Genomic DNA, 24,912 nt, shown 5'->3' on the forward strand with positions numbered 1-24,912 from the left:
TACAGCAGCCAGCCTGGCTGAAAGATGAGAGGCTTTCAGCCTGGCTGACAGTTCCCTCCCTCCCTCCCCGGCCACCCCGCTCCCCGCTGCAGCGTCATACTCACTGCTTAGTGTTCCCTCTAGAAATGAGGGCGGGCAGGGCGCCGCAGCGCAAGGGGGGCAGACCGGGCCCGCCGACTTCACAATTGTGGGCGGTCCCGGGCAGCGACGTCACGAAAAGGGGCGTAACCGGGCCGCGACATCGTGAAAAGGGGCAGGCCCGGCCGGCGCCGTCACTAAAGGAGGCGGGGCCAGCACCGCCGAAGTTACCGTGCTGCCGGGGAAGCGCTGGGAAGGCGGCGCTGCGCTTCCCCGTGCACACAGCCAGGGCAGGCACCACGCTGTTTTAGCGGGGCGCTGCTAGCAGGGCAGTGCGCATTTTGCCCTGTAAAAATCGGGCAGGGCGCAGCGCCATGCTAAAACAGCCTAGCGGGAACACTACTGCTGCTCACAGCGCCATCCCGCTGTCACTCACAGCCCAGCTTGTCCGTCCCGCTTCCCTGCCCGGCCACACAGGCTGCTCGCTCCGCCCTTCCCGACCTGCTCATCCGCCCCCTCGCCTGCTGAACACGGAGGGGAGCGTACACTGGCCACCAATGGTTTATTTTTAAGCCAGTAATAATATACATTGCTGGCACAGGCAAGCAATGTGTATATTATTGGCACCACTGCCCACCAGGGGTTAAAGCAGGGCTTGACAAATTTTTTAAAAATCTAGGAGCCAGGATGAAAATGTAGGAGCCAGAAAAAAATAGTGACAGTGTGCGCCAAAAAGTGACACCATTATGCCTATTACACATGTCACACATACCCACATGCCACAATGACCATTACACATTATGCCACACACTGAAAAACCTTTTGCGTACTATACCACACACAATAATGCCCATTACATATACCCCACACACCTTAATGCCCATTACATGGTAAACCAAACACCGTAGTGCCCATTACATATATTACCACATGCCATAATGCCCATGGCATATTATGTCACAGTGCTGCTCACCTACATGATCATTGCTATGGGTTTGTGGCTTGATGCCAGGCAGGGGCATATTGAGAAAAAAATGACGGGGGGGGGGGGGGAGCGCCTCTGTTCTCTGGTGCCTCCCTCTGCATAAGCAGCAGGTCCCCATGGTGGGTTATAATGTTCAATACAACAGCCAGCATTGTGGCAGCCCGGTAAAACACGGGAGATGGACAGGGAGAGGCAGGGAGCTGGCAGCAGCGGGTCCCTGTGGCTTGCTATCCTATCAACACTTGCAGCAGCCTTGGGTGCCCGTTTCAGACACGTAAAAAGATGGTGCCGCAGTGGGTTATGTTCAATATGTTCAATATAACAGCTAGCACGGCGGCAGCCCGGCAGAGCGGTGCAGAACCCTCCCGGCTGCCGCTGCATCAGAGCAGGTCTGCGGCGCGCCTATTACACGAGCTAATCGGGAGCCGTGCTTGGGCTTTGAAATAGGCACGCTGCTGACCTGCTCTGATACAGCGGCAGCCGGGAGAGTTCTGCACCGCTCTGCCGGGCTGCCGCCGTGCTAGCTGTTATATTGAACATATTGAACATAACCCACTGCGGCACCATCTTTTTACGTGTCTGAAACGGGCACCCAAGGCTGCTGCAAGTGTTGATAGGATAACCAGCCACGGGGACCCACTGCTTACAGAGACGCTGCTGCCAGCTCCCTGCCTTTCCCTGTCCATCTCCCGGCACCTGGGAGAGTTGTGAACTGCGCTGCCCGCTGCTATTAAGCCACCACTCTTCCCGGGGGTTCTGCTTCCTGGCAAATCTGGTTGCCAGTCAGCAGAATCTGGTCGCCATGGCGACCTGGCCCCCGGGTTTTGTCGAGCCCTGGGTTAAAGTGAGCTGGAATGGGGTGGAGCTGCGTTCCGTCCGCTCACTTTGCCCCGCTGTCTGTCCCTGCCTACATCACTAAAGGAGACAGCCGGGCAGAGCGATGGGAAAACCGGATATCTCTGAGGTCCATCCTTCCGTGGCGTGGCTATTTCAAATGATGCTCCAGCTCTCGGCTCGTGAGCCAATCAGATTTCTGGGCCCGGCAGCCAATCAAGATGCCTGATAGGCTGCCGGGGGCGTGAGTTCCGATTGGCTCACGAGTTGCCAGACAGAGCGTCATTTTAATAGCCACGCGATGGACGGATAGACCTATGAGACAGCTGGGTTTCCCACCTCTGTCCAGCTGTCTTCTTTACTGCACAGTGCAGGGCACACAGTAACTTCTCCCTGGCACTGTGCATGTTACCCATGGCACGGAGCATGTTTCCCCTGGCACAAAGCCTTTACGGTGTGTGGCATATTGTGTAATGGGCATTACGTTATGTGGTATAATGTGTAATGGGCATTACGGTGTGCATAGTCCCCTGTCCAACAAAGCAATGCCATACATTTTTCACAGGCCAGGAGTGTATATGCCACTGCCCCCCCAATGTTTATTTTGTTATCGTGTAACGTATACATTGCTGTCACAAGTGAATGGATTTCTCCCTACGTGCACGGCTGCAAATGAAATTTTGCCATGCACATGGGTGGGATTTTGCCCGGTCAGGGCAGCGTGGAGTGGTGGAGTTTACCTGATTGCTGGGCTCCGAATATATGCAGCCCAGCAATCGGCTCTGAACATACCTCCCAACATGACCTTCTCCAGGAGGGACACAATGCTCTGTTTCTGGACTTCCCTCTGAATAAATGATTGCCATCACCTGTGTTGAAAAACACCTTTCTTATCAATTCCCCTGTTTGGCACAGTTGATAGCAATCATACATTAAGGGAGAAGTCCTGAAACAGAACATTTTGTCCCTCCTGGAATGGGTCATGTTGGGTGGTACGTCTGAATCAGGCACCAAGAACAGGAATGCACTGAATAAAATGGCCCCTGCTCCCACCCTTGGAATTCAAACTCCGCCCATTCTGTAAATATCCTTAAAATGAAAGATTTTCAGCAAAGTCTTTCGCCTCCTGAAAATCTTTTGCTCTTTGAGGAAAATAGCTCAGTGTGTATGCACTACTTTGGTGAAAGATATATCTATCAAATATTTTGGCAAAGTCTTTTGAAATGAAAATCTTCTAGTGTGTATATACCCCTTTCAGACAGAAAAGTCTGAAAATCCCGGCAAATACACAGCATTTCAAATGCCGTGTCATTTTGCAGGCAGCAGCCTGACTCCCCTTCACACAGAAGAACAAATTACCGGGTTGAAAATTTCTACCCGGTAATTTGCCGATTTAACACGGGTATTTCTTCTGTGTGAAATGGTCAACACGGGTCATAAATCCCGTGTCCTCGACCCTTCACAAAACTACCGGGTAGAACTGCTTCACTCAGTACATTTGTTTTCTGTCTGAAAGGGGTATAACACACCAGAGCTGTGCACTTCCTATAACCAGGATTTTAACAAGTTGTTTATGCTGCTGATAATCACCAGCTTGCTATGTAACCCTTTCCACGGCTGTAAGACCAAAGGCACTTTGCTGTATAAAAAGAATCACTCAGTCATTCTGCTGCTGAGCACAAACTCTGCACCTCCATCCTTGATGTAGTTAATTTGCAGCCATCCTCCACCTTTTCGGCACTCCAGCCTGGAAGCACAGGGTGCATACAAACCCATTCTATTTTGCCTAGTTTGTATTTTTAGCAAAGCCATTAGTCTCTTGCTGGGAATGTGGGAGTAATTGTCAGTCCTGCCATTAAACTCCACTACTAAAGCAGGTGCATGGTATGTTGTGCTCGGTCTTCCAATTAATGCCTTGCAGTTTTAAATTTGAAATGGTCATCAAAAAGTAATTTTCTCATGCAAAGCTTTATTAACGCTTGACAAGCGAGTTGATCTCTATCTGGGCAGCACTATTCTTTGAGATGCCGACCACGTCATCATGTTATAGAAGAATAAATCTAATTTCTCTGTGGCAAAATGGTTTAAAGATGTAACACATGAGAAAGATTGTGCTTTTATTTATTGTGTTAAGTTTTGTGTTTTTTTTTTGGGGGGGGGGGGGAGGGGGGAGGGTTAGGATGCAAAAGTAACTGTGGTGCTTTTATTCTGTACAGTCATAAGTTTTTTTTGGAAAATTACACAAATATTACAGTCGGCTGCCTCAGTTTTCGATATGGCAATCTGCATATATTTTTGAATGTCATGAAGAGTGATCACATGCATTGCAATTAAGTCCCTCTTTGTCAGGGCTATGAATATAATACAGAAAACATCATTTCCACTGCATTTCAGCCCTGCCACAAAAAGACCAGTTGACAAAATGGCAGTGATTCTCTCGTTGACACAGGTGAGAGTGTTGATTGATGAGGACAAGGCTTGTCACTCTGTTGTGTGGATTATAATAACAGACTGGAAGCTTAAAAAAGAGGTCGTCGCTTGAAATCCTTGTTCTTCCTCTTTGCATGTGTTTTCTTGCAGGTAACCCTGGCTGTCATGATTGCTTTGCTCAAAAAGTGCTTCACAGGCAAGGATATTGCTGCTGCACCTCAATCAACAATTTATCGGATTATCAAGAACTTCAAATAGAGCAGTTCAATATAGTTTTGAAAGAAGGCTTCAGGGTGCCCTAGAATGTGCCTCAAGCACCAGGATGTCTCCTAAAGTTTATTCAGCTGTGGGTTAGGGGCACCACCAGTGCAGAGCTTGCTCAGGAATGGCCGCAGGCAGGTGTGAGTGCATCTGTATGCACAATGAGGCAAAGACATTTGGATGATGGCATGGTGTTAAGTAGGGTACCAAAGAAGCCCCATCTCAAGGAAAAACATCAGGGTCGAACTAATATTTTGCAAAAGGTACAGGGATTAGACTGCTGAGGACTGAGAAAAATATCATTGGCAATTCATATACAGCGATTTGCTTTTTTTATTACATTTTTGCCTTCTTTCTAACTGGGAGTGCTGGTCCATGATTTGTATTGACTGTCTTTGGATTAGACATGTGGATGAAGAACACACACCCGAAAGCCCCCTGGAAGCCAATGCTTTGACACTAGTCTGCTACCTTGTGATTGCCTCTGTGTTGTGCATGTGTGAGAGAGAAAGATACGTAGTTTCACTCATTGCAATCAGATCGCAGCATTTCAGAGACTTTAAGGTCTGGTTCGTTTTCAGACCATGGACCCAAAATGTTGATGTTTTGTTCCCCGAGCCACTACGTAATCACTGTTGCATCTTATGACAGTTGTTCCGTCATGCTGGACAAGGCATTGTTTGCACATTGAGGATGTCTTGGTACCATTCTTAATTCATGGCTGTGTTCTTAGGCAAAACTCTGAGTGAGCCCACTCCCTGGGAACCAACCCCACACATGAATGGTCTCAGGATGCTTTACTGCTGGCATGACACAGGACTGATGGTAGCTCTCACCTTTCCTTCTCCAGAGACAAACATTTTTCTCAGATTCACCAAAAATCTGTAACTATATTATTATAGACTGTTCTAGATCATTGATTGGTTCTATGGGCAACCTACTCCGCCCACTCTTAAGCAAGATTTATACACTTCCCTTTATGTACAGTGCTGTGTTTTTATGCATAACACATAAGGTGCCCATACATGTACCAATTACCCGGTACTTTTTGTGCTAAAATAGCATCACATCACATGCACAACGATGCTATTTTAGCACAAAAAGTACCGGGTAATTGGTACGTGTATGGGCACCTTTACACTACTACCAGCTCAGGGACTCCACTCAGGAAAACAAAGAGATGCTACTAGACCTTAGTTTTGCATGTGCACATAGCACCAGTGGGCGTTTAAACTGTGCTGCAGCATGGAGGAATGAGGCCAAGTGCCGTGGCTGCAATCTTAACAAAGAGAAGCAGGGTCCCTGGGCCGCCAAGTAAATTGGGGTTTTCTGATGAGCAGACAGTTCTGCTCATCTGTGCTTGCGTTGGGTAAGATTACATGTAATAGTATTTAAAGTGCGTTCCCTCTAAATTAAACAAAGCCGCACTGGCATCAGAGATACACAGTGGAACAGTTCCCCAACATATTTGCTAATTATTACATTACCTAGAAGGACATTCATTATGGCATCATTTGATGGTAATGCTGTATTTTGGCACTATAAAACAATCTGCTCCCATTGTTATTTATGTCCTTCCTTTGTTCTGCATGTCCTCTGCAAAATATTTGATGCGTCGCACAGTAGTCCCGGTGAGAGATCGGCTTTGCAATGCCTTTATCTGCTTAGCCAGCAGGACTGCGATATCCCCCTAAGGACCCGTGCTTCATTAGTGGTGGTGTTTGTGTGCTCAGCAAGGAGATCACTTGGTTTTTCTCTTTGTCATTGGAAATAAACCAGCAATGAGGAATTAATTAGAGCTCTAGAGGTACTGTACTACCTTGTTACAGATGAACTGCATTAACCAGCAGTACAAAATAACCTCCTACACGAAGGTTGCATTGTTTTACAGCGTAATATTTGTCAAGCCATACTCCTGTCATTCCCGTGCACAGGATTGGTCATCACAGAAGGCCAGAAGGCAATTCAAAAGCATGCAAATGTGGTCAGATCTGTAGCTTAGATACTACATGTAGACCGGGCAGGATTAAGCCTTCAGGGGGCCCTGGGTCACTTTAGACAGGGGGGCCCCCTCCCACTTCTCATTACTGACCGCAAGCTGCATGGGAGAATATTACACTGTTAAAACAGAGTAAAGGCAGTATAAACTTGGTCAATGGGTAACTGCGTATATACTGAGCCCCTGTGCACCACCTTATTCTGGCCCTTGAATGGAATCTCACATTTGCATATGGTAGTAAAACTGGATTTGGCTGCTGCCGACCACTATAGACATTTTGTGTGCTCACATTCAGGCCCAGTGTTTGTACAAGAGCACCGCACAGCAATATCTTATCACACACAAAAAAATATATATATATTTTTTTAAGAACTTTTTTCTTTTCTTCAGTTTTATTAAAACCTTTATTCCTAGGTGTTAATAGAAGGGAACCTTGGTGATGCCAGCTTAGGCCTGCATGGGAGCCCTGGCACATGCCCAGCTGAGTGCGAGAGACACCGCTCATCGGCACTATAGCACTGTGCCGTGTGACAATTATCGCTGGAGAGGGGAGTTTTCACTATTCCACTTTGGACTTCAGCAAACACAATCTTTACACATCCTCCGCTACTGCTTATTGCTTTGCATCATAGAGAGGTGTAGCAGGAAACGCTATGCTGGCACTATACAGTATGTGCCCATATAATACATCCACCTCGAAGTTAGGTGGATGGGAGCCACTAGTATGATGTATCGCGGTACCTTGCATGTAGTACATCACCTACTCACATGGCAGACCCCTGGTGGCTTGACCGCATAGGATACATCATATGTGGTCATTTTGCATACTATGTATTATATGCAAACCGAGTCATGGCTGCAGGATCCGACAGATCCTTGTGGCAGCCACTGAGATCTGCAGTTGTGATGCAAGGCACACGGGAACACCCCTTGCATCGCAATCGCAGTAAAAGGACATGTGATCCGTCGCAACAATTAGTCGGAATCGGATGAAAAGTGGCTGCATCCCCCCGCAATGGGGGTCTATGCTTGTATCTCCCATCTGCTGCTTTGGAGAATCCTCACATACATTGCTGGAGTTTTTCTAAATAAACTGACAAGATGCTTTTTTTGTTTTACTTTTTAATGGGTATTTCATTTGTGTATTGACCATTGGTTCAAACCTTATTAAGTTGACAGTCAATAGGTTGACCCTATATGTTCCAACATGGCATAGGACAACAGTATGACAGGGGCCATTAGGTCAACTTGGAATTGGTGGACGGGATAAAAGATTGGCATGTAAATGGTCGACACAAAATGTGCTACACAACATTTTGTGTGTCATTTTGTTTATTAAACCACATGTGACCCCAATTAGTGTATTGCATTTTCTCATCTCGCTTTGGGCAAGGATCCCCACTCCTCAACTGCCGCGCTGAGCACTGGTTACTATTCCCAATTGTTGTCCATGTGGATGGGACTGTATGAAAAAAAAACCTGTCAACCATGGTCATGTGACCAATTGAGCCGGTCGACCTTTTACATATTAACCTATTGACCATTTCAACCTAATTGGAAAGATGGTTGTGTGTGGGGGAAGTTCTTTAAAATGCTTAGGGTGTATTTCCGGGATTCCGACTGTCAGAACGTCCCAACAGTCGGAATCTGATATATTTTTACCGGTTCCATCCCTAACTCGACAGTCGGAATCCAATGTTCTGACTGTTGAGTGTTGGAATGTCTGTGGAAAAATTCGACATCGCACGAGTGGCGGATGACTGACCGGCAGTTGGGTTTCCAACAGCCATTACACCGACGTCGGAATCCTGACTGCTAAAAGCCTGACAGACGGGCAACGGCTCCCACGTGGGTGGTGGTGGGGGGTTGTTGCGCTCCCCCTGCTGTCTGTGTCCGGGCAGTCAGGCTAATGACTGTCGGAATCCTGACTGTCGGTGTGTTCTACCACACGCCATTCCACGGCCCTTGCCGACAAAACAGTTTTGTCTTTAAAAAACTGATGACCGCCTTCAATATAAACGAGCGCCTATAATTCTGCCTTGGGAAATATTGGCACAGATTGAATACTGCCCTTAGCATCCAGACTTGGACTTTTTTAGCTTTTGACATTTGTGATATCTAATTTGTTTATACCAGTTTATATCCTGTTTTACCTTCTGGTATCTTGAATATGCTTGGTCACGTAGGAGTGCGAGGCTGGGGTATAGGTCAGCTGCCCCCAGACTAGTGATGAACGGCTTATTACTGTATGAACTCTATTATGTGTCTGATACAGGACAGCTTGTCCAGCTTACATTATAATTGCTCCGAGTTCTCTGTTTCCTGAAGCTGATTTTCCCATCCTAATCACAAGGGCAGAGGGGATGTCTGTATTGCTCATTCAGAGGATCAAATGGCACTTGTTCAGAAATATATAGGAAAAATGATGAAAGCTATACTTGAGCAATTATATTCCCCCAGCATAGCTTGAAACCAGGATACTTTCCCATATTCCATTAATCTATAATACTGCCAGTAAGTCTGTTCTTGGCTTTATTCTCTGTTCTAGATTTCCAGGTAATTTTGTTTAAAAATAGCCCCATTTTCTTTGTACATTTAAAAATGGATGTTTCGGTTTCTGCAGATGGTGATTAAAATAAAATATTTCTATCCAAGGAACCATTATTATCATGTATTTGTTGTCCATTAGAATATTTACATTGTATACTGTTAAAGAGGACATATCCACAGCTGTCACTTGTATAGGTCCTACTGAGAAGGGGCTACTGACTTAACCCTTTCAGTGCAAACCCTTTGAGGAGCTACCGATTTAACCGTGAGAGAGAGATGCAAAATATCCGCTAAAAATGCCAGCGTTGCTCACATTTGTTCTATAAATTCAAATAAAAAAATGTGTAAAAAAATTTTTAAAAATATATTTCCTATACAAGGTAAACATTACAGGTCATTATGATGAATTAAAAGGTTTGCTTGGCAATTTTCACACCTACTTTGACAAATTCACTTGGCACTCAAAATGGGGTATTCAGTGCCGATAACTGACGGCCAGTGTATTCAATCACTTCCCTGAGGCGAGGTTCACTCACCATCTGCCTCCTCAACTGTTTCCTGAGGCGAGGTGGAAGCAACAAGTGTAGCCATGGAAATAACTAGGCTCACCACAAAATGCGGCAGACTCGCTGCATTGGCGGTGAGCCTTTTAGTGTAAGGGGATCCCCGCCGGCCTCTCACAACAAGGATTTGGCCCCAGCATTGTACACGGCAGCGAGGAAAAGCCATCCTCGCCTGACAAAACCTCTTACCAGCAACATTGAATACTGCTCATAGGGTTAAGGGATGATCTTTGTAAAATGTGAGTGTACCTGTGTGAATTAGTCAGGGCTGCCTGATTTATTTATCCTCCCATTTGTTTTTCCTAAAATATCATGGGATATAAATATTATTTAGTGAGAAATGTAGAAGGACTGTCAAACAGGATCACTTGTAGAAACGTGTGACCCGTTCCAAAGTGTAGGCTGCCTTGTGTGACGCGTTCCACAGTGTAGGCTGCCTTGTGTGACGCGTTCCACAGTGTAGGCTGCCTTGTGTGACGTTTTCCACAGTGTAGGCTGACTTGTATGACGCGTTCTGCAGTGTAGGCTGTTTGGGTGTCTGAATTTAACCATTTCGCTTAAGAGTTTGTGCCAAAATAAGTTTAGGATTGCTGTGTTAAGATGACTGGAATGATGTAAAGGGGCATACACACGTAGAGATCTGTGCTAAGCAATTTTGCTAAGCAATTTTTCTGGTGTCAAGATCTCCCATGGAGAGCACATACACACGCTTAGATTTGTGCTAAGCAATTTTGCTTAAGCAAAAAAAGTCAGGGTAATGGTTCAGAATGAGAGATTGCGATCAGTATCTCTCATTCTGTACACACAGACAGATTTACAGTCATTTGCTAAGCAATTTGACTAGATTGTGACTGCATGCACTGACTTAGTTAGCAAGAGATATTTAATCTCTCGGAGCATACACACAGAGAGATCTGTGCTTACTTTCTAAGCAATCTAGTCAGATTGCTTAGAACATAGCACAAATTTGCTCCGTGTGTACACCCCTTAAGACACACACATATGTCTGCAGCAACATCCTTAAGATGGGATCATTTGCATTCAAAGTAATAAAAAAATAAAAAATTATTGATAATAATCGATTATAATAAGCACTACTCTGTAATAAGATGACATTTTATTGTCCTAAAAATAAATCCGATAGTTCTGTTTTGGGTTATTTGGTGTTGCCACAGCTTTTGGAAGCCATGCATTTGTGGCAGAGATGGTGCAATTCTGCAGGGAAGTTTTGTTCTGTCGATATGTTGCATCCTTGTTTGTAGCATGGCCCTTGATTGAGTATGTATAAATGGTACCTTCTTCTAAAGAAGTAAGCAGGAAACACACACAGCGCATCCTATATGGAGGCCATGTTGGATGCACTGCATGTATCCCCATCTCTGATCTTTTACTGGGCTGCTTGCACAGTGTGACCCCTTGCTTTGTTGCGGACTGTGGAGAAGTTGACATGATGCAGTTTTGTTGCACTGAGTGAGGACGAAGCTGAAGCCTCAGCTTATTTATGTATAAGAGCTGGGTGCTTCTGGTGAAACTCATAAGGCAGAAGACCGGAGCTGCAGGTCCCCGAAGAACATAACAAAGTAGAGAACCCACGTAGCGGGTTGTGATCCACGGGTAGTTCTAGGGATGTCCACTGTTGCTTATCACTGCTAGAACTCCAGTATAAGCTTTTGGTAGCTGTAGTGTTAAATGCATGGATCTATCAGGAACATTTTAACAGTGTGTGTTTTAATTCCAATAGGTGGGTGTTTACAGAAAATCTACATTTTACGCTTTAATTAACAGAACATGGGTGTTTATAGCTTCCTGGCACCAACTTTTAAGTTGGTTATTTTTTTCTTGAGTTACGTAGTTTATGTAAGTTCTTGGCAAACGTCTCATTGTGCGATGCATAATGTTAAATACTTTATTCTGATTTAAGTATATGCAAAAGAAAAAACCCACGGATAAGGAAGCATATGGCGGAGATAATCTGTGCTCAGGACGTCACAGGCTTTTTATGGTTCATTCTGAGTAATAGAAAAATCTGTTTTCGGGTCATGTGTATTTTTTTTTTCAATGGTGAGGCTATGATTATTCATATTAACATAATGCTGGAGAGACAAAGCACAGCATAGTATACATTATCCTCAAAAACGTACATATAGATCCCTGTCCCTGTGCGGCAATGCTGATGCAGCTTAATAAAGTTATCTAAGGTTCCTGGTGCAGGGGGACGGTGTGCGTGCCAAATGATGTCATTCCTCGCTGATCAGTGTGTCTTTTATTGGTCTAGGCATCAGCAGATTGGCTGTATCACTTATGCTGCTTTCAGACCGCATAACTGGTTTGACCCCCCCCCCCCCCCCCCCCCCCAATGTGTTTAAGAAACCCCCCCGTGCAGCTGGTACCTCCTGCGTTGCGGATCCCGGCAGTATGGACGGATGCGCTTATATAAAAAAGTGACTTTCGGAAAATGGCTGCCCCATAGGAAAACCTGTTTATGGGGCAGCCATTTTCCGAAAGTCACTTTTCTTATAAGCAGCCTCCTGCTTATAAGAAAAGTGACTGGGGGGTCCAGGGGCTCCAGGGGGTGAATCACAGTGAATATTTAATATGAATATTTAATGAGCGCTCACTAAATATTCACTGCGCTGGGTCCTAAATACCGTTTCAGACCCGATTTTTATGCCAAAATACCGGGTCTGAAATGGGTAGGACCCCCCAAAGTGGTTCTGCACCTTTCAGACTGCACAGATTAAAAATCGGCAAAATACCGTTTTTTATGTGCGGTCTGAAAGGGGCATTATTATAAGAGTAACCCCTGAACAATGTGTACTGCAACTCACACATTCTGCATGTTTGTGTGGGGTAAGGCTGAAGGGCTTGGGGAAACGTGCGTCTCAGAATTTTCAGGTACTGACAGTCCTGCGTGTCACCATTGCCTGACTAGATTTTGACTGCATGCTCTCACCAGAGAACACTGGTCTGCACAGATTGCTGGTACTACACATGTGTGCCAGCGCCGTGTGCTGAGCGATCTCTGCTTAAGCACATCGCTCAGCACGTGGACCCTGTCACCCACGTGTGTACGGGCCTTAACCTGCGTGCCACTGCTCTAATGAGGTATACACACAGGGCGACTTCAGCAATGTAGTTTGCCACAGATCGCTCAGTACACATCGCCGACACACATGTGATGCACCGGCGATGTGTGCTGAGCAATCTGTGTGGACCCAACACTGGCGACCTATTTATACTGCATGGTGGGCCATGTCGCCCATTTTAATGTGTTGATATATAGCCTGTCGAGATAATGACTGTCTACCTACTTTTCACTATCATCCTATGGGATACTGGGATGGTCTCAAGACATTGGGGTATTAGAGGGTGTCCGCAGGAGACAGGCACATATATAACTTTGAACTGGGTGTACTGGCTCCTCCCCTCTGATTCCCCGCCTACGAACCAGTTAAGGTAAAACTGTGCCCGAAGGAGGATGAACATATGAGAGGAAGGATATATGTCAATATGTAAATACATATGTGTGAAACATGTGGTGAGATTTATACCAGCACACCCGCATACAACCAAAACAAAAAAATTGTACTCAACATTGAGGCCACATTTATTAATCAGCAAAAGCCGCTTGTGTGTTCTATTTGCATCATTTTGCAATTAGACACATTTTAATGGTAAAAGTCTCCCTGCATGTTAAACATCCCTCCTAGTCCTGGCATGACACAACCAGAAGGGCTGGCTTATGTGAATGGAGGCTAGATGTAAGTGGACACATTCGTATGGTGCTCATCTAGTTGCATTATTTCCGGTATATAAACCACATGATTTTTTAACAGAGTTTCTCGCCTACAGGCAAAGAAAAATGGTGTCTTACTGACTGTCTACATCACTCATACACATGATTATTTTCTGACACGAGTGACCATTAATTTGCTTTGTGATTTGTACAGTTTATCTAGAAACGTGATTTCTGTCAGTAATAAGATTGATCATACTGAACCTGGGAGTACAGTGCCCCTGGTTGGGTGGGTTCTAGGTGTGCTGCTTCCATGTTCTGGTCATTTAGGCCTCATCTAGTTGCATTATTCCTGGGAAATAAAGTCTGACAGTGCTTTTATCTGACAGCCTTAAACCCAGCAGATGTTTGGGTTCCTCCCCTGGGGAGGAGACATTTCCCCATTCCCCCCATTTGATGGAGTAGGGAAAATTTCTGCTTAGTGAGCCTTCTAATGCCACCCGCTGGATGTGACAGGCCATCCCCCATCACGGTCCGCACATCCCTGCCGCTTTACGAATGGATGTTTTGCCTAAACATCCATTTGCAGGGTAGCGTACGGGGGGCAAATACATTCGATCTTGGAATGATTCCCCCCCCCCCCCCCCCCCTGCTTGCAAATCTAAGTCAGTCTTCCTGTTGCGAATGCGCCGGGGACCGAAGGAATTAGTATGAGGGCATCTAAGCCCCTTACACACGGGTTTTCTGAGTTGAGCGAGATGCCTAGGCACAGATCGCTTGGCATACATCGCTGCACACACGCTATGTGCCTGCGATGTGCGCTGAGCGATCTGTGCGGAGCAGTGTTATTGCCAGTGCGATCTCCGTCGCTATAGGGTTTACACCCATGAAGCAATCTGTGATTTTATTTCTGAGCATTCTAGTCAGATCGCTTTGAAACTGGGCTTATATCGCCCCGTGTGTGGGCCCATTTAGTTGCTGAGAGTTTCAGAACTAGCCAGATGCAAGAGTTAATTTTAACATTTGAAATAATACATATGTAAGGTCAGGTCTCACAGTGATCACGGATTTATTAGCTAATGTTATTGGTCTTTCAGCAAGCAGATTTTAATTGGGGGTATTAAGTCTAATCGTTATTTAAAGTTCTTCCCAGGACAGACAGTTACAGTGAGCTGGTCAGGGTTTTAAAAACTGTTTCATCTTGCCATGTTAAATAATTGATAGTAATTAACTTTCATGCTACACAAATTTCCTTTAATCTTGTCGAATTTTTATTACCCCGCAGACAGACCTGTAGATTTAGATAAGTTAACATCCCAAAGCCCAAAACTTGTAGTAAATGTACTTAATTGGTGATCTAAGAAGAAAAGCAAATAATTCATAATGGTTATTGTTAGGGATGCCAATCCCAGGGCATTTTTTTTGGTACTTATGTATTATCTGGGCTCCCATGTTAAATGCACCCCATTTTTTCATACCCCTACTATCCAACTACGCATGGAGTTGATTTTATATAGTGTGGCGAGCGCAGCGAGCCACCGTGCCCGAAGCGTGGTGAGCGCAGCGAGCCGCGCGAGGGGACGCAGTCTCATAAGAAAAACGGGAGCCCAGATATTACATAAGTACCTTTTTTTTCAATCCAATTTGGGTTTGAAAAATGCTCAATCCTGGTTTTCCTGGGATTGGCATCCCTAATTTAAAAAAATATCCTCCCACGTCCCCCCAACAGACCACCGCTCACATTTAGAGTACTTACATACAGTACTTGGTGCGGCTGGGGAGCAAGCCAGATGGAGCAGCCTATGAGCAGGGTGGGTGGTGTGGGGGTGCCGCACTGAGCTGCTGGGCCAACGGCAGAGGAGCAAGCGGGGCAGGCTGTGTGGGGATGCGGTCAGCACTGCATGACCTTTAGTATCACGTCATGCTGCTCACCGGGTCAGGACAGCTGGCATTAGATCCCGTTCAGCATGCAGGCTAGCAGATATCACCCCATGTGTATGGGGCTTAGAATAGGCATCTTTTGACTATTGACTCATTATATTTAGACTATGGGTGGAATTCAAATAGCCATGTTCATTTGTTTAGGTAATAAAAACACACCCTCCAGCTGTTGTGGAACTACCCAGCATGCCTTGCCATAGTTTTAGCATTTCCTAATACCAAAACTGTGGCAAGGCATGATGTTTCACAACAGCCTGACTTAAGGAATAGCCCCTGAGGGAGCCCGGGATATGAGCTAGGTGGCTGCACCACTCGTTTTGTAGCTCTCTGTCACATGGCACAAAGAGGGTGATTTTCGTTGGTTTGTAAAAGTAAACTCCTTCTTTAATGGACAAAACCATGTGCACTGCAGGTGGAGCAGATGTAACATGTGCAGAGAGAGTTATATTTGGGTCTGTGCAGAGTAAATACTGGCTGCATTATCTTTACACTGCAATATAGATTTCAGTTTTAACACACCCCACCCAAATGTATCTCTCAGCATGTTACATCTGCCCCACCTGCAGTGCACATGATTTTGACCATTAAAGAAGGCGTTTCTTTTACAAACCAACCTGAATCGCCCTCAAAGTGTGTGCAGAAAGAAAACTCCTAACAATGGCGTCAGATGCCACAGTCTCTCTTCATCACGACTCAAAAAATGTGTAAGTGACACTTCATTGCTGCTTCCAGATACCCGCAGCCGTCTGGCTGCATCTAAATCTAAACCGCCACCAGAGCTATAGCCACTGTGCTCTGTGGCTTCTGCTACATGCTCTATAATGAAAGCATTGGCCGATTGGGATCAAATTGGGGCTTTTTCCTGGTCTGAATCAAGTTCAAACTGTTCCTTCTTCCAGCATTCAAAATGTCTCCCAATGGCAAGGAAAGAGCTCAATACAACCAGAGACTTATACAGGCTGCACATATGTTGTGTGATGTTGCCATTAATTCCATTCATTGCCCCATACCGACCCCATCCCCAATGATAATCCATTTAGCACATCATTTTGTTAACTCTAGACAATAGATGACAGCTATAAAACGATATGTGGCCTTCATCCTGTCACTAGAGGGGAAACAGGAGGGGGAAAATTCAACTAAATCACAAACATTATGCAAAAAAACATATATATAGCCTTTTAAATGCCACCAGCATGGGATCTTCTTTTGTACCGATCAATTCCTTGTAATTGCTTCCTCAGCACTATATTGTTCTCTCTGCAGATCCCCTGCTAGTGACATCTACACAACAATAATCTGGTGTTGCTGTTCTGTTCTGCAAGGCCTGAAGTGCAGAAATACAAAAGAAAAGACAGTTAGGACCCTGTAAGCTTGTTTCACTATAGCATTTAAATAACAGAAAATAGTCCTTATACATGAATAGAATTTAAACATTTATTTACGTTTCCCAAGATATGAAAACGAACAGTAATCCAATCATTGTGCTCTGAAGGTTGCCAGCATGTTGTAGGACAGCGTCTGTTCTGAGCAGTAAACAATCCTTTGATGTAGTGGACCAACGAGGAGAAATCTCATTACTTTTTGATAAAAAGGAAAATTACTTTTTTTTAACTAATCTATTTTGCACCGTATGCCAGTAATTTGCTCAGTAAAAGCAAAAAAACACTCAGAAGTCTGAGAGCATTCACATCGTTACTGTGTGGTGCTGCGTTTTTCATGGTTTCAAACCATATGAGATGAATATGCATCTGATATACACAGATATGGGCCGCAGCCTAAGGCTGCTGCAAACCTTTGACCCATTCCATTCCTCTCTGAGCTTGTATTATTCCATAGCGGTCTTCAGATTGCTGCTAAATATTCTGATTGGAATGTAGTTCTCAAAATTATCAGCGACCTGTGTGCGCTGCACTTGATTTTAGGACAGAGTTTCTACCAGTGAAGCTTTTCCGGGTGAAGTGCAATAAAGAATGTCCTTTGTTTGTACCTGTCATCTTATATGCGCCATTATACAAAGGTTGGTCTCTAGGGTGTTCTTAACTAGTCAGCCGTTAAAGAGCAGTTAATGGGAAATCTATTGTATCTTCATTTTGAAAGGCTGCTGAGTGACAAGGGGGTTTAAGCATATTTGAATTGTCATTGTCAGTTTTTTTAAACTCATCGGACTTTAATCTCTCTATAAATGATGTGATGTGGAACTTCTTTTCTATTAAGTTAGTTTGTTCCATGAAGGAGCAAACCTGTAGTTATGTTATAGCACTAATCAGCTGTATTACTTTGTGCTTAACACCGGGTTTGCTAAATGCAAGTCCTATCGTGCCTACACACCTAAGAATTAAGGTATTTTTTTTTTTAAGCCATAGGTTCTCAAATTTGCTCCTCCGGATCAGACACATCGCATGTTTTGCAGGTCTCCTCACAGAATCAAGTGAAATAATTAGCTCCACCTGTGGATCTTTTAAAATGTGTCAGTCAGTAATGAGTGCACCTGTCAGGTGACCTGAAAAACATGAACTGTGTGGGGTCCTGAAGGCCTAGTGAGATCGCTTAGAAAATGCCCATACTTTGCTCCGTGTGTAAGGTCATATCGATGTGCGGCCTGCGTATCTCTATTGCCCCGGCGGTTAAATATCCAACATGCTGGATAAACCTAGTTAATCATCGGGGTCAGGGCCAGTGTTCTCATGGAGAACACTGGCACTGACAGATCGTTTAGCACCACATTGATGATGCTCAGAGCGCTCATTGCCACGTGTGTAGGCCACACTAGAATAATACCGACTATACAATACAACTATACAATGTTTTTTTCTGTATAAATATAGATACCTATATCGCATATCTACAGTTACATTTTTTTATTTGTTTTCCAGGTATATATTCTATCCGGTCCCAGGATCAATGTTATAATGTTGCAACGACAATCTGCCGTGGGATAATCAGCCCTGTCGAAAAGCAAAGCTCAAATATGCTACCGGATCAAGTTCCACATGAGTTAGCAACAAGCCATTAAACTGTCATATTTTTTTATTATAAATATCTATTTATAACTTGGCAGATCTAATGAAACCAGTGAATACTCTGGAGTGTTTTCTCCAGGAGAATATCATTCTTTCAAAGAATCAAGATGGATGTGTTTTATTCTGTAATGTTCTAAAGCTGAGTATACCTTCAGAACATGACCAGTTTGAAAAGGTCCCAGACTGAAAGGTCCGTTGCAAGTGGAACACAATCGGCAGTACCGGATGGACCAACAAAGGCTCGTTCTGATGATTTTTACATGAGACGTTTCAGGTCACAGAATGGGAATTTAGGGTCTTCTGCCATGTCTCCCGTTGGGCCACCACGCAGTGAGAGCTCCCACCACATATCTTCCATGCCAGGTGTTCCCAAGATGGGAGTTAGAGCACGTATTGCCGACTGGCCTCCAAGGAAAGAAAACGTGAAAGAAATGAGTAGGACTAGTCAGGATATTGAAACAACCAGCGTAGACAATATGTCTGTCAAGAGTAGTCCTAGTAGTCAAGTGAGTACATCGAGTATGAACTCTAATGATTCTGCTATGCTGAAAAGTATTCAAAACACACTTAAAAGCAAAACAAGACAGGCCGAAAGCTTAGACTCTAGGTTTCTCTCTCCTGAAGGCTACTCCAGTGCTAGCTCTCCGAGGAAAGTTCATCGGAGGATAAGGCAAAGGAGTAACAGTGATATTACAATTAGCGAGTTTGATATGGACCATTTTGAAGAGTGCATGTCACCAACATTTAAAACTGGACCATCACTCCATAGAGAATATGGTAGCACCTCCTCAATAGACAAACAGGGGACATCTGGGGAAAGCTTCTTTGATATTATAAAAGGATATAGAAATGAGAAATCTGATCATCGAGGACATGGATCATCCAGACTGAGCGAACTACTACTGAGCACTGGAAATAGGGGCTCTGGATTATCACTGGATGTTATAGATGGTCAGAGAGATGGACACCGGGCATTCAAAGACAGGGACAAGCCACTAAAACGACGCTCCAAGTCGGAGACGGGAGATTCTTCCATTTTCCGGAAGCTTCGAAACGCAAAAGCCGAAGGTGAGCTTGGAAAGTCTTCAGACATCGAGGACAGTCGTTCTGATGACAGCATTAAGCCTTGGACTTGTCCTAAATGTTTTGCTCATTATGATGTTCAGAGTGTTTTGTTTGATTTGAGTGAAGTTGTTATCAACAGGAATAATGTTATCAAACGCCGAAATACCACCACGGGCGCCTCCGCCGCTGCAGCGGCTTCTCTGGCTGCTGGACCTTTGTCACACTCTTCCAGTTTTAACTCACCTACTGGTAGTACAGAAGATCTGAACTCAAAGGAAAACGTGGACCAAGGAGATGACAAGAGTAACGATTTAGTAATGAGTTGTCCATATTTCCGCAATGAAATGGGCGGCGAAGGTGAAAAGAAAGTCAGCTTGACCAAGTCAAACTCGGGCTCATTTTCTGGCAGTGAAAATTCTTCTTTTGAATCAACGATGAGTTCACACTGTGCGAATGCAGGTTTGGCAGTGCTCGAGGTCCCAAAGGAAAACTTGGTTTTACACATTGACAGAGCAAAGAGATACATTGTAGAACACATAGACCTTGGTGCATATTATTACCGGAAATATTTCTATCAAAAAGGTAAGATGCATTTTTTGTTGTTGTTCTTTGGTAATGCTTGATTTATGTGCTCAACTATTTGATAAATAATTCCTTAAATCAGGGGGTGGGGTGTTAGAGCAATATATATATATATATATATATATATATATATATATATATATTCTTCTTCATAGCACGGCATTCTTAAATGGGACTTTAAAACGGGTCTGGGCTTTGAGACCTTTCACAATGCAGGTGAAAACCGTTTTAAAAATCATTTAATACCATTCAAACATTCAACCTGTTTAACCCCCAAGGGACACATTTCAAGCCATTGAAATAGAGCTGTTCAAACTGCCAAAAAAACGGCTTTAAAACGTGTAGGAGTCTGCTTTTTAACCGTGTTGAAATACCGGTAAATCAACTCTGGGACTTTCACATTGCAGCCTTAAATGTTTTAAAATGGAAAAAAAAAATGGCAATATACCGTGTGCACCGTGTATTATGCTGGGACAGGTCAGTGTGCACCGCGTATTATGCTGGGACAGGTCATTGTGCACCGCGTATTATGCTGGGACAGGTCAGTGTGCACCGCGTATTATGCTGGGAAAGGTCATTATGCACCGTGTATTATGCTGGGACAGGTCAGTGTGCACCGCATATTATGCTGGGACAGGTCAGTGTGCACCGCGTATTATGCTGGGACAGGTCAGTGTGCACCGCGTATTCTGCTGGGACAGGTCAGTGTGCACCGCGTATTCTGCTGGGACAGGTCAGTGTGCACCGCGTATTATGCTGGGACAGGTCAGTGTGCACCGCGTATTATGCTGGGACAGGTCAGTGTGCACCGCGTATTATGCTGGGACAGGTCAGTGTGCACCGCGTATTATAGTGGGTCAGGTCAGTGTGCACCGCGTATTATGCTGGGACAGGTCAGTGTGCACCGCGTATTATGCTGGGACAGGTCAGTGTGCACCGCGTATTATGCTGGGACAAGTCAGTGTGCACCGCGTATTATGCTGGGACAGGTGAGTGTGCACCGCGTATTATGCTGGGACAGGTGAGTGTGCACCGCGTATTATGCTGGGACAGGTGAGTGTGCACCGTGTATTATGCTGGGACAGGTGAGTGTGCACCGTGTATTATGCTGGGACAGGTCAGTGTGCACCGCGTATTATGCTGGGACAGGTCAGTGTGCACTGCGTATTATAGTGGGTCAGGTCAGTGTGCACCGCGTATTATGCTGGGACAGGTCAGTGTGCACCGTGTATTATGCTGGGACAGGTCAGTGTGCACCGCGTATTATGCTGGGACAGGTCAGTGTGCACTGCGTATTATGCTGGGACAGGTGAGCGTGCACCGCGTATTATGCTGGGACAGGTCAGTGTGAACAGCGTATTATGCTGGGATAGGTCAGTGTGCACCGCGTATTATAGTGGGACAGGTTATTGTGCACTGCGTATTATGCTGGGACAGGTCAGTGTGCACCGCGTATTCTGCTGGGACAGGTCAGTGTGCACCGCGTATTATGCTGGGACAGGTCAGTGTGCACCGCGTATTATAGTGGGTCAGGTCAGTGTGCACCGCGTATTATGCTGGGACAGGTCAGTGTGAACAGCGTATTATGCTGGGATAGATCAGTGTGCACTGCGTATTATAGTGGGACAGGTTATTGTGCACTGCGTATTCTGCTGGGACAGGTTATTGTGCACTGCGTATTATGCTGGGACACATCACTGTGCACTGCACTAGAAAGCCATGTATTTCTGTTCCTTCCCCATCACCTTTTAGAGGAGCTAATAACACATGCTAAGCAAATGCTTCATGGATGTCTAAATATAGCATTTTTTCCAATATCAGATAGAATTTTGTATCATTATTTAAAATGGGCAAATTGCATTAGAAAATATATATTAAGTGCTTTATTTGAAAGTGTGAAACTGCATTGTATAGAACAGTCCATGGAATACCTTAATGCTTTCTTGTCCCAGGAAACACATGTACCCCTTTCACATTGCACTTTTAAAACGGTATATTGCTGTTTTTTTTTCCATTTTAAAACGTTTAAGGCTGCAATGTGAAAGTGCCAGAGTTGATTTACCGGTTAAAGTTAACCGGTATTTCAACACGGTTAAAAAGCAGAGTCCTACACGTTTTAAAGCCGTTTTTTTGGCAGTTTGAACAGCTCTATTTCAATGGCTTGAAACGTGTCCCTTGGGGTTAAACGGGTTGAATGTGTGAATGGTATTAAATGATTTTTAAAACGGTTTTCACCTGCAGTGTGAAAGGTCTCAAGGCTCAGACCCGTTTTAAAGTCCCATTTAAGAATACCGTGTCATTACCCATTTCTGCAATGTGAAAGCAGTATAAAAGTTGCTTACATCATTCAGTTTTAAGTATCCAGCCTTCTTTGTGGTTCAAGCTCAGAGCATCAACATATCCAAAATGAAGAACTGGCAATATAGAATATATTGTAAATACATTTATTACAGAAAAAGATAAAGAAAATATTTTTTTTTAACAGCAATACTGTGGACAGCATTTCTTGTAACTTATCAATACGGCATGTGCCGTTTAGAAGCAGCTGTAAAATGGAATGTTGTCTGTTCCAGACTGAGGAGACATTATGCTGTAGAATGGCTTGGGTTAAAGGGCTCCTGTCTGCTTGCACAGATGACAGTTGTTGTTGGGGAGAGAATTCAGCCCATATATTCACTCGGGAGATAGTTTCTGCTTCTCCGACTGCATACCATAGCTGGTGGCTCCCAATGCTAAAATATGTAGACAAACCGAAGCAAATCCTGTTGCTAACTTCATAACTGATCCTTAAGATTACACATAAACACAGTTTACTAAATGTATTTTTTTTTTCCTACTTTTTTTTTTATTTTGTTAAGAACATTTTGGCCCAGGGGTATTGTAAAAAATAAATTCTGATACATTAAGGGGCCTACACATGGGGAGATGTTGCTGAACGATCTGAGCAATGTAGTATGCTCAGCGCACAACAATATGTCAATGCTGTGTGCTGAGCTATGAGGTAGGGCCAGTGTTCTCCGGTGAGAACAATGGCACCAGACCGGTGATTAACTCCTTGCTTGGGTCTTCATCACCGGATGATAGCGAGACGCGGGGCAGCACATCGCTATCGCAATGGCCCCTACACACGGATCGATGCATGGACATTTTCTAAGCGATCTAGTGAGATCGCTAAAGAAAATGCACTGAAATTGCCCCATGTGTAGTCCCCATTAGAGTGCCATGACTAGATTGCTTAGAAATTAGGCATAAATTGCTGTGTGTATGCCCTATAGCAACACTTATTTATTAACAGTTATTTATATAGCGCACACAGATTCCGCAGCGCTTTACAGAGTATAGTTGAACATTCACATCAGTCCCTGCCCCAGTGGAGCTTACAATCTATATTCCCTACCACACATATACATACACACAGACATTCTAGGGTTAATTAATTTTGTTGGGAGCCAATTAGCCTATCAGTATATTTTTGGATTGTGGGAGGAAACCGGAGTACCCGGAGGAAACCCACGCAAGTACGTGGAGAATATACAAACTCCGCACAGTTAGGGCCATGGTGGGAATCAAACCCATGACCTCAGCGCTGTGAGGCAGTAATGCTAACCATTACACCATCCGTACTGCCGACATCGATGTGAGTCGCTATCGCCGGGGTATATATTTTAAGCATGCTTGAAATATCTAGTCATTGCCAGGTGTTCTCTCCCCAGAAGACGCTGGTCTGCTAGATCGCTCAGCACAGAGCTCAACTGGGCATTAGATTAAGCAGTGTAATCTGTAGCTTATTAACTACTTCATATCACATTCTTATATAGTGCACAAGAGAAACACTTTATAATGGTTTACTGTTAGCTACATTATATATAATTGTTCTCCAAGTATTAAAAAAAGAATGTGGTATTAATGATATAAATACAGCTAATTGATGCACTATCCTAATAGCCATATAGTCACATTACTTAGTTACTGAAACAATGTAGAACAGAATGGGGGCACTTCAATTGATATGCGCACACAATGTGTCTTCCCACAGCTAATCGCGCATAAGCGGAGGAACAATTGAATTGCTCTGTTGGGCGCCATCAAGTGGAGGCTGTGGGAGAAACCTTTGAGTCCTCCCCAAACTATTATACCTATTGCTGTTCCCTTCAAAATAACCACAACATCCAAGCTACCAGATCTTGTTAGTAAAGGTGCACGCACATGATTTTGTGAACAGTCACCCAGTTTCTCTTGAAATCCAGAACACTTCTGGCCAAATGATATTATGCGCACACACAGAAAGATTGTGTAAATGATCAGAGGATTAGTTGGGTCATTTAACGACTGTAAATCATTAACACGTCATTGACACATCGTTCATTATGACTACACGGAACAATGGGTGCAAATTCCTGCACAAGGGGTCGTACAACTTTCTGAATGATCGGCGCAGCAGTACCCTTCAATCCCCCCAGCTGTTTATGGCTCAGTCTATTGTATGACAGACATACATCGCCCGTTTAGCCGCTTCACCAGTGCAGGGCTAGCAAAGTCCTATTCCCACTGCCGGGACAATACCAGCCTTGCTTCTGGCTCCGGGCTGCGCACGAGATCTCGTGCATGCCCATTACAGCCCGCCGGTGAGAGAGTTTTTTTTTTAAAGTGCGCATTACGCAGTGCTGCCGGGGGCACGATAAGGAGAGCTGTGGACACGGCACATAACGGCTCTCCTTATCGGTGCAAGGGGGGTTAATATTTTAGGCTGTTTCGGGTGCCCGCTTCTCATTGTGCAGGAGAAGTGGGTCCCATTAATTATGAAACATTACCATATTTTAATACAACTGCCCCAAAATGGCTTCCGTTTATTTTAAATTATACAA

The 24,912-nt window shown here is 44.5% G+C and overlaps 1 protein-coding gene across 5 annotated transcripts in view; it reads left to right on the plus strand.

The window, feature by feature from the left end:
- The window catches only part of SIPA1L1 (signal induced proliferation associated 1 like 1), a 205,250-nt gene that overhangs the window by 101,185 nt on the left and 79,153 nt on the right, over positions 1-24,912 (plus strand). For all 5 annotated transcript variants that reach the window (XM_083166408.1, XM_083166412.1, XM_083166409.1 and 2 more), the window contains one exon: positions 18,254-20,047. In XM_083166408.1, coding sequence (XP_083022534.1) covers positions 18,559-20,047 — 1,489 coding nt within the window. In that variant the 5' untranslated portion in view covers positions 18,254-18,558. The remainder of the gene's footprint in view (positions 1-18,253; positions 20,048-24,912) is intronic.

This window comes from Crinia signifera, chromosome 12 (genome assembly GCF_055691185.1).
Source record: "Crinia signifera chromosome 12, ASM5569118v1, whole genome shotgun sequence".
In the NCBI taxonomy this organism is placed as follows: domain Eukaryota; kingdom Metazoa; phylum Chordata; class Amphibia; order Anura; family Myobatrachidae; genus Crinia; species Crinia signifera.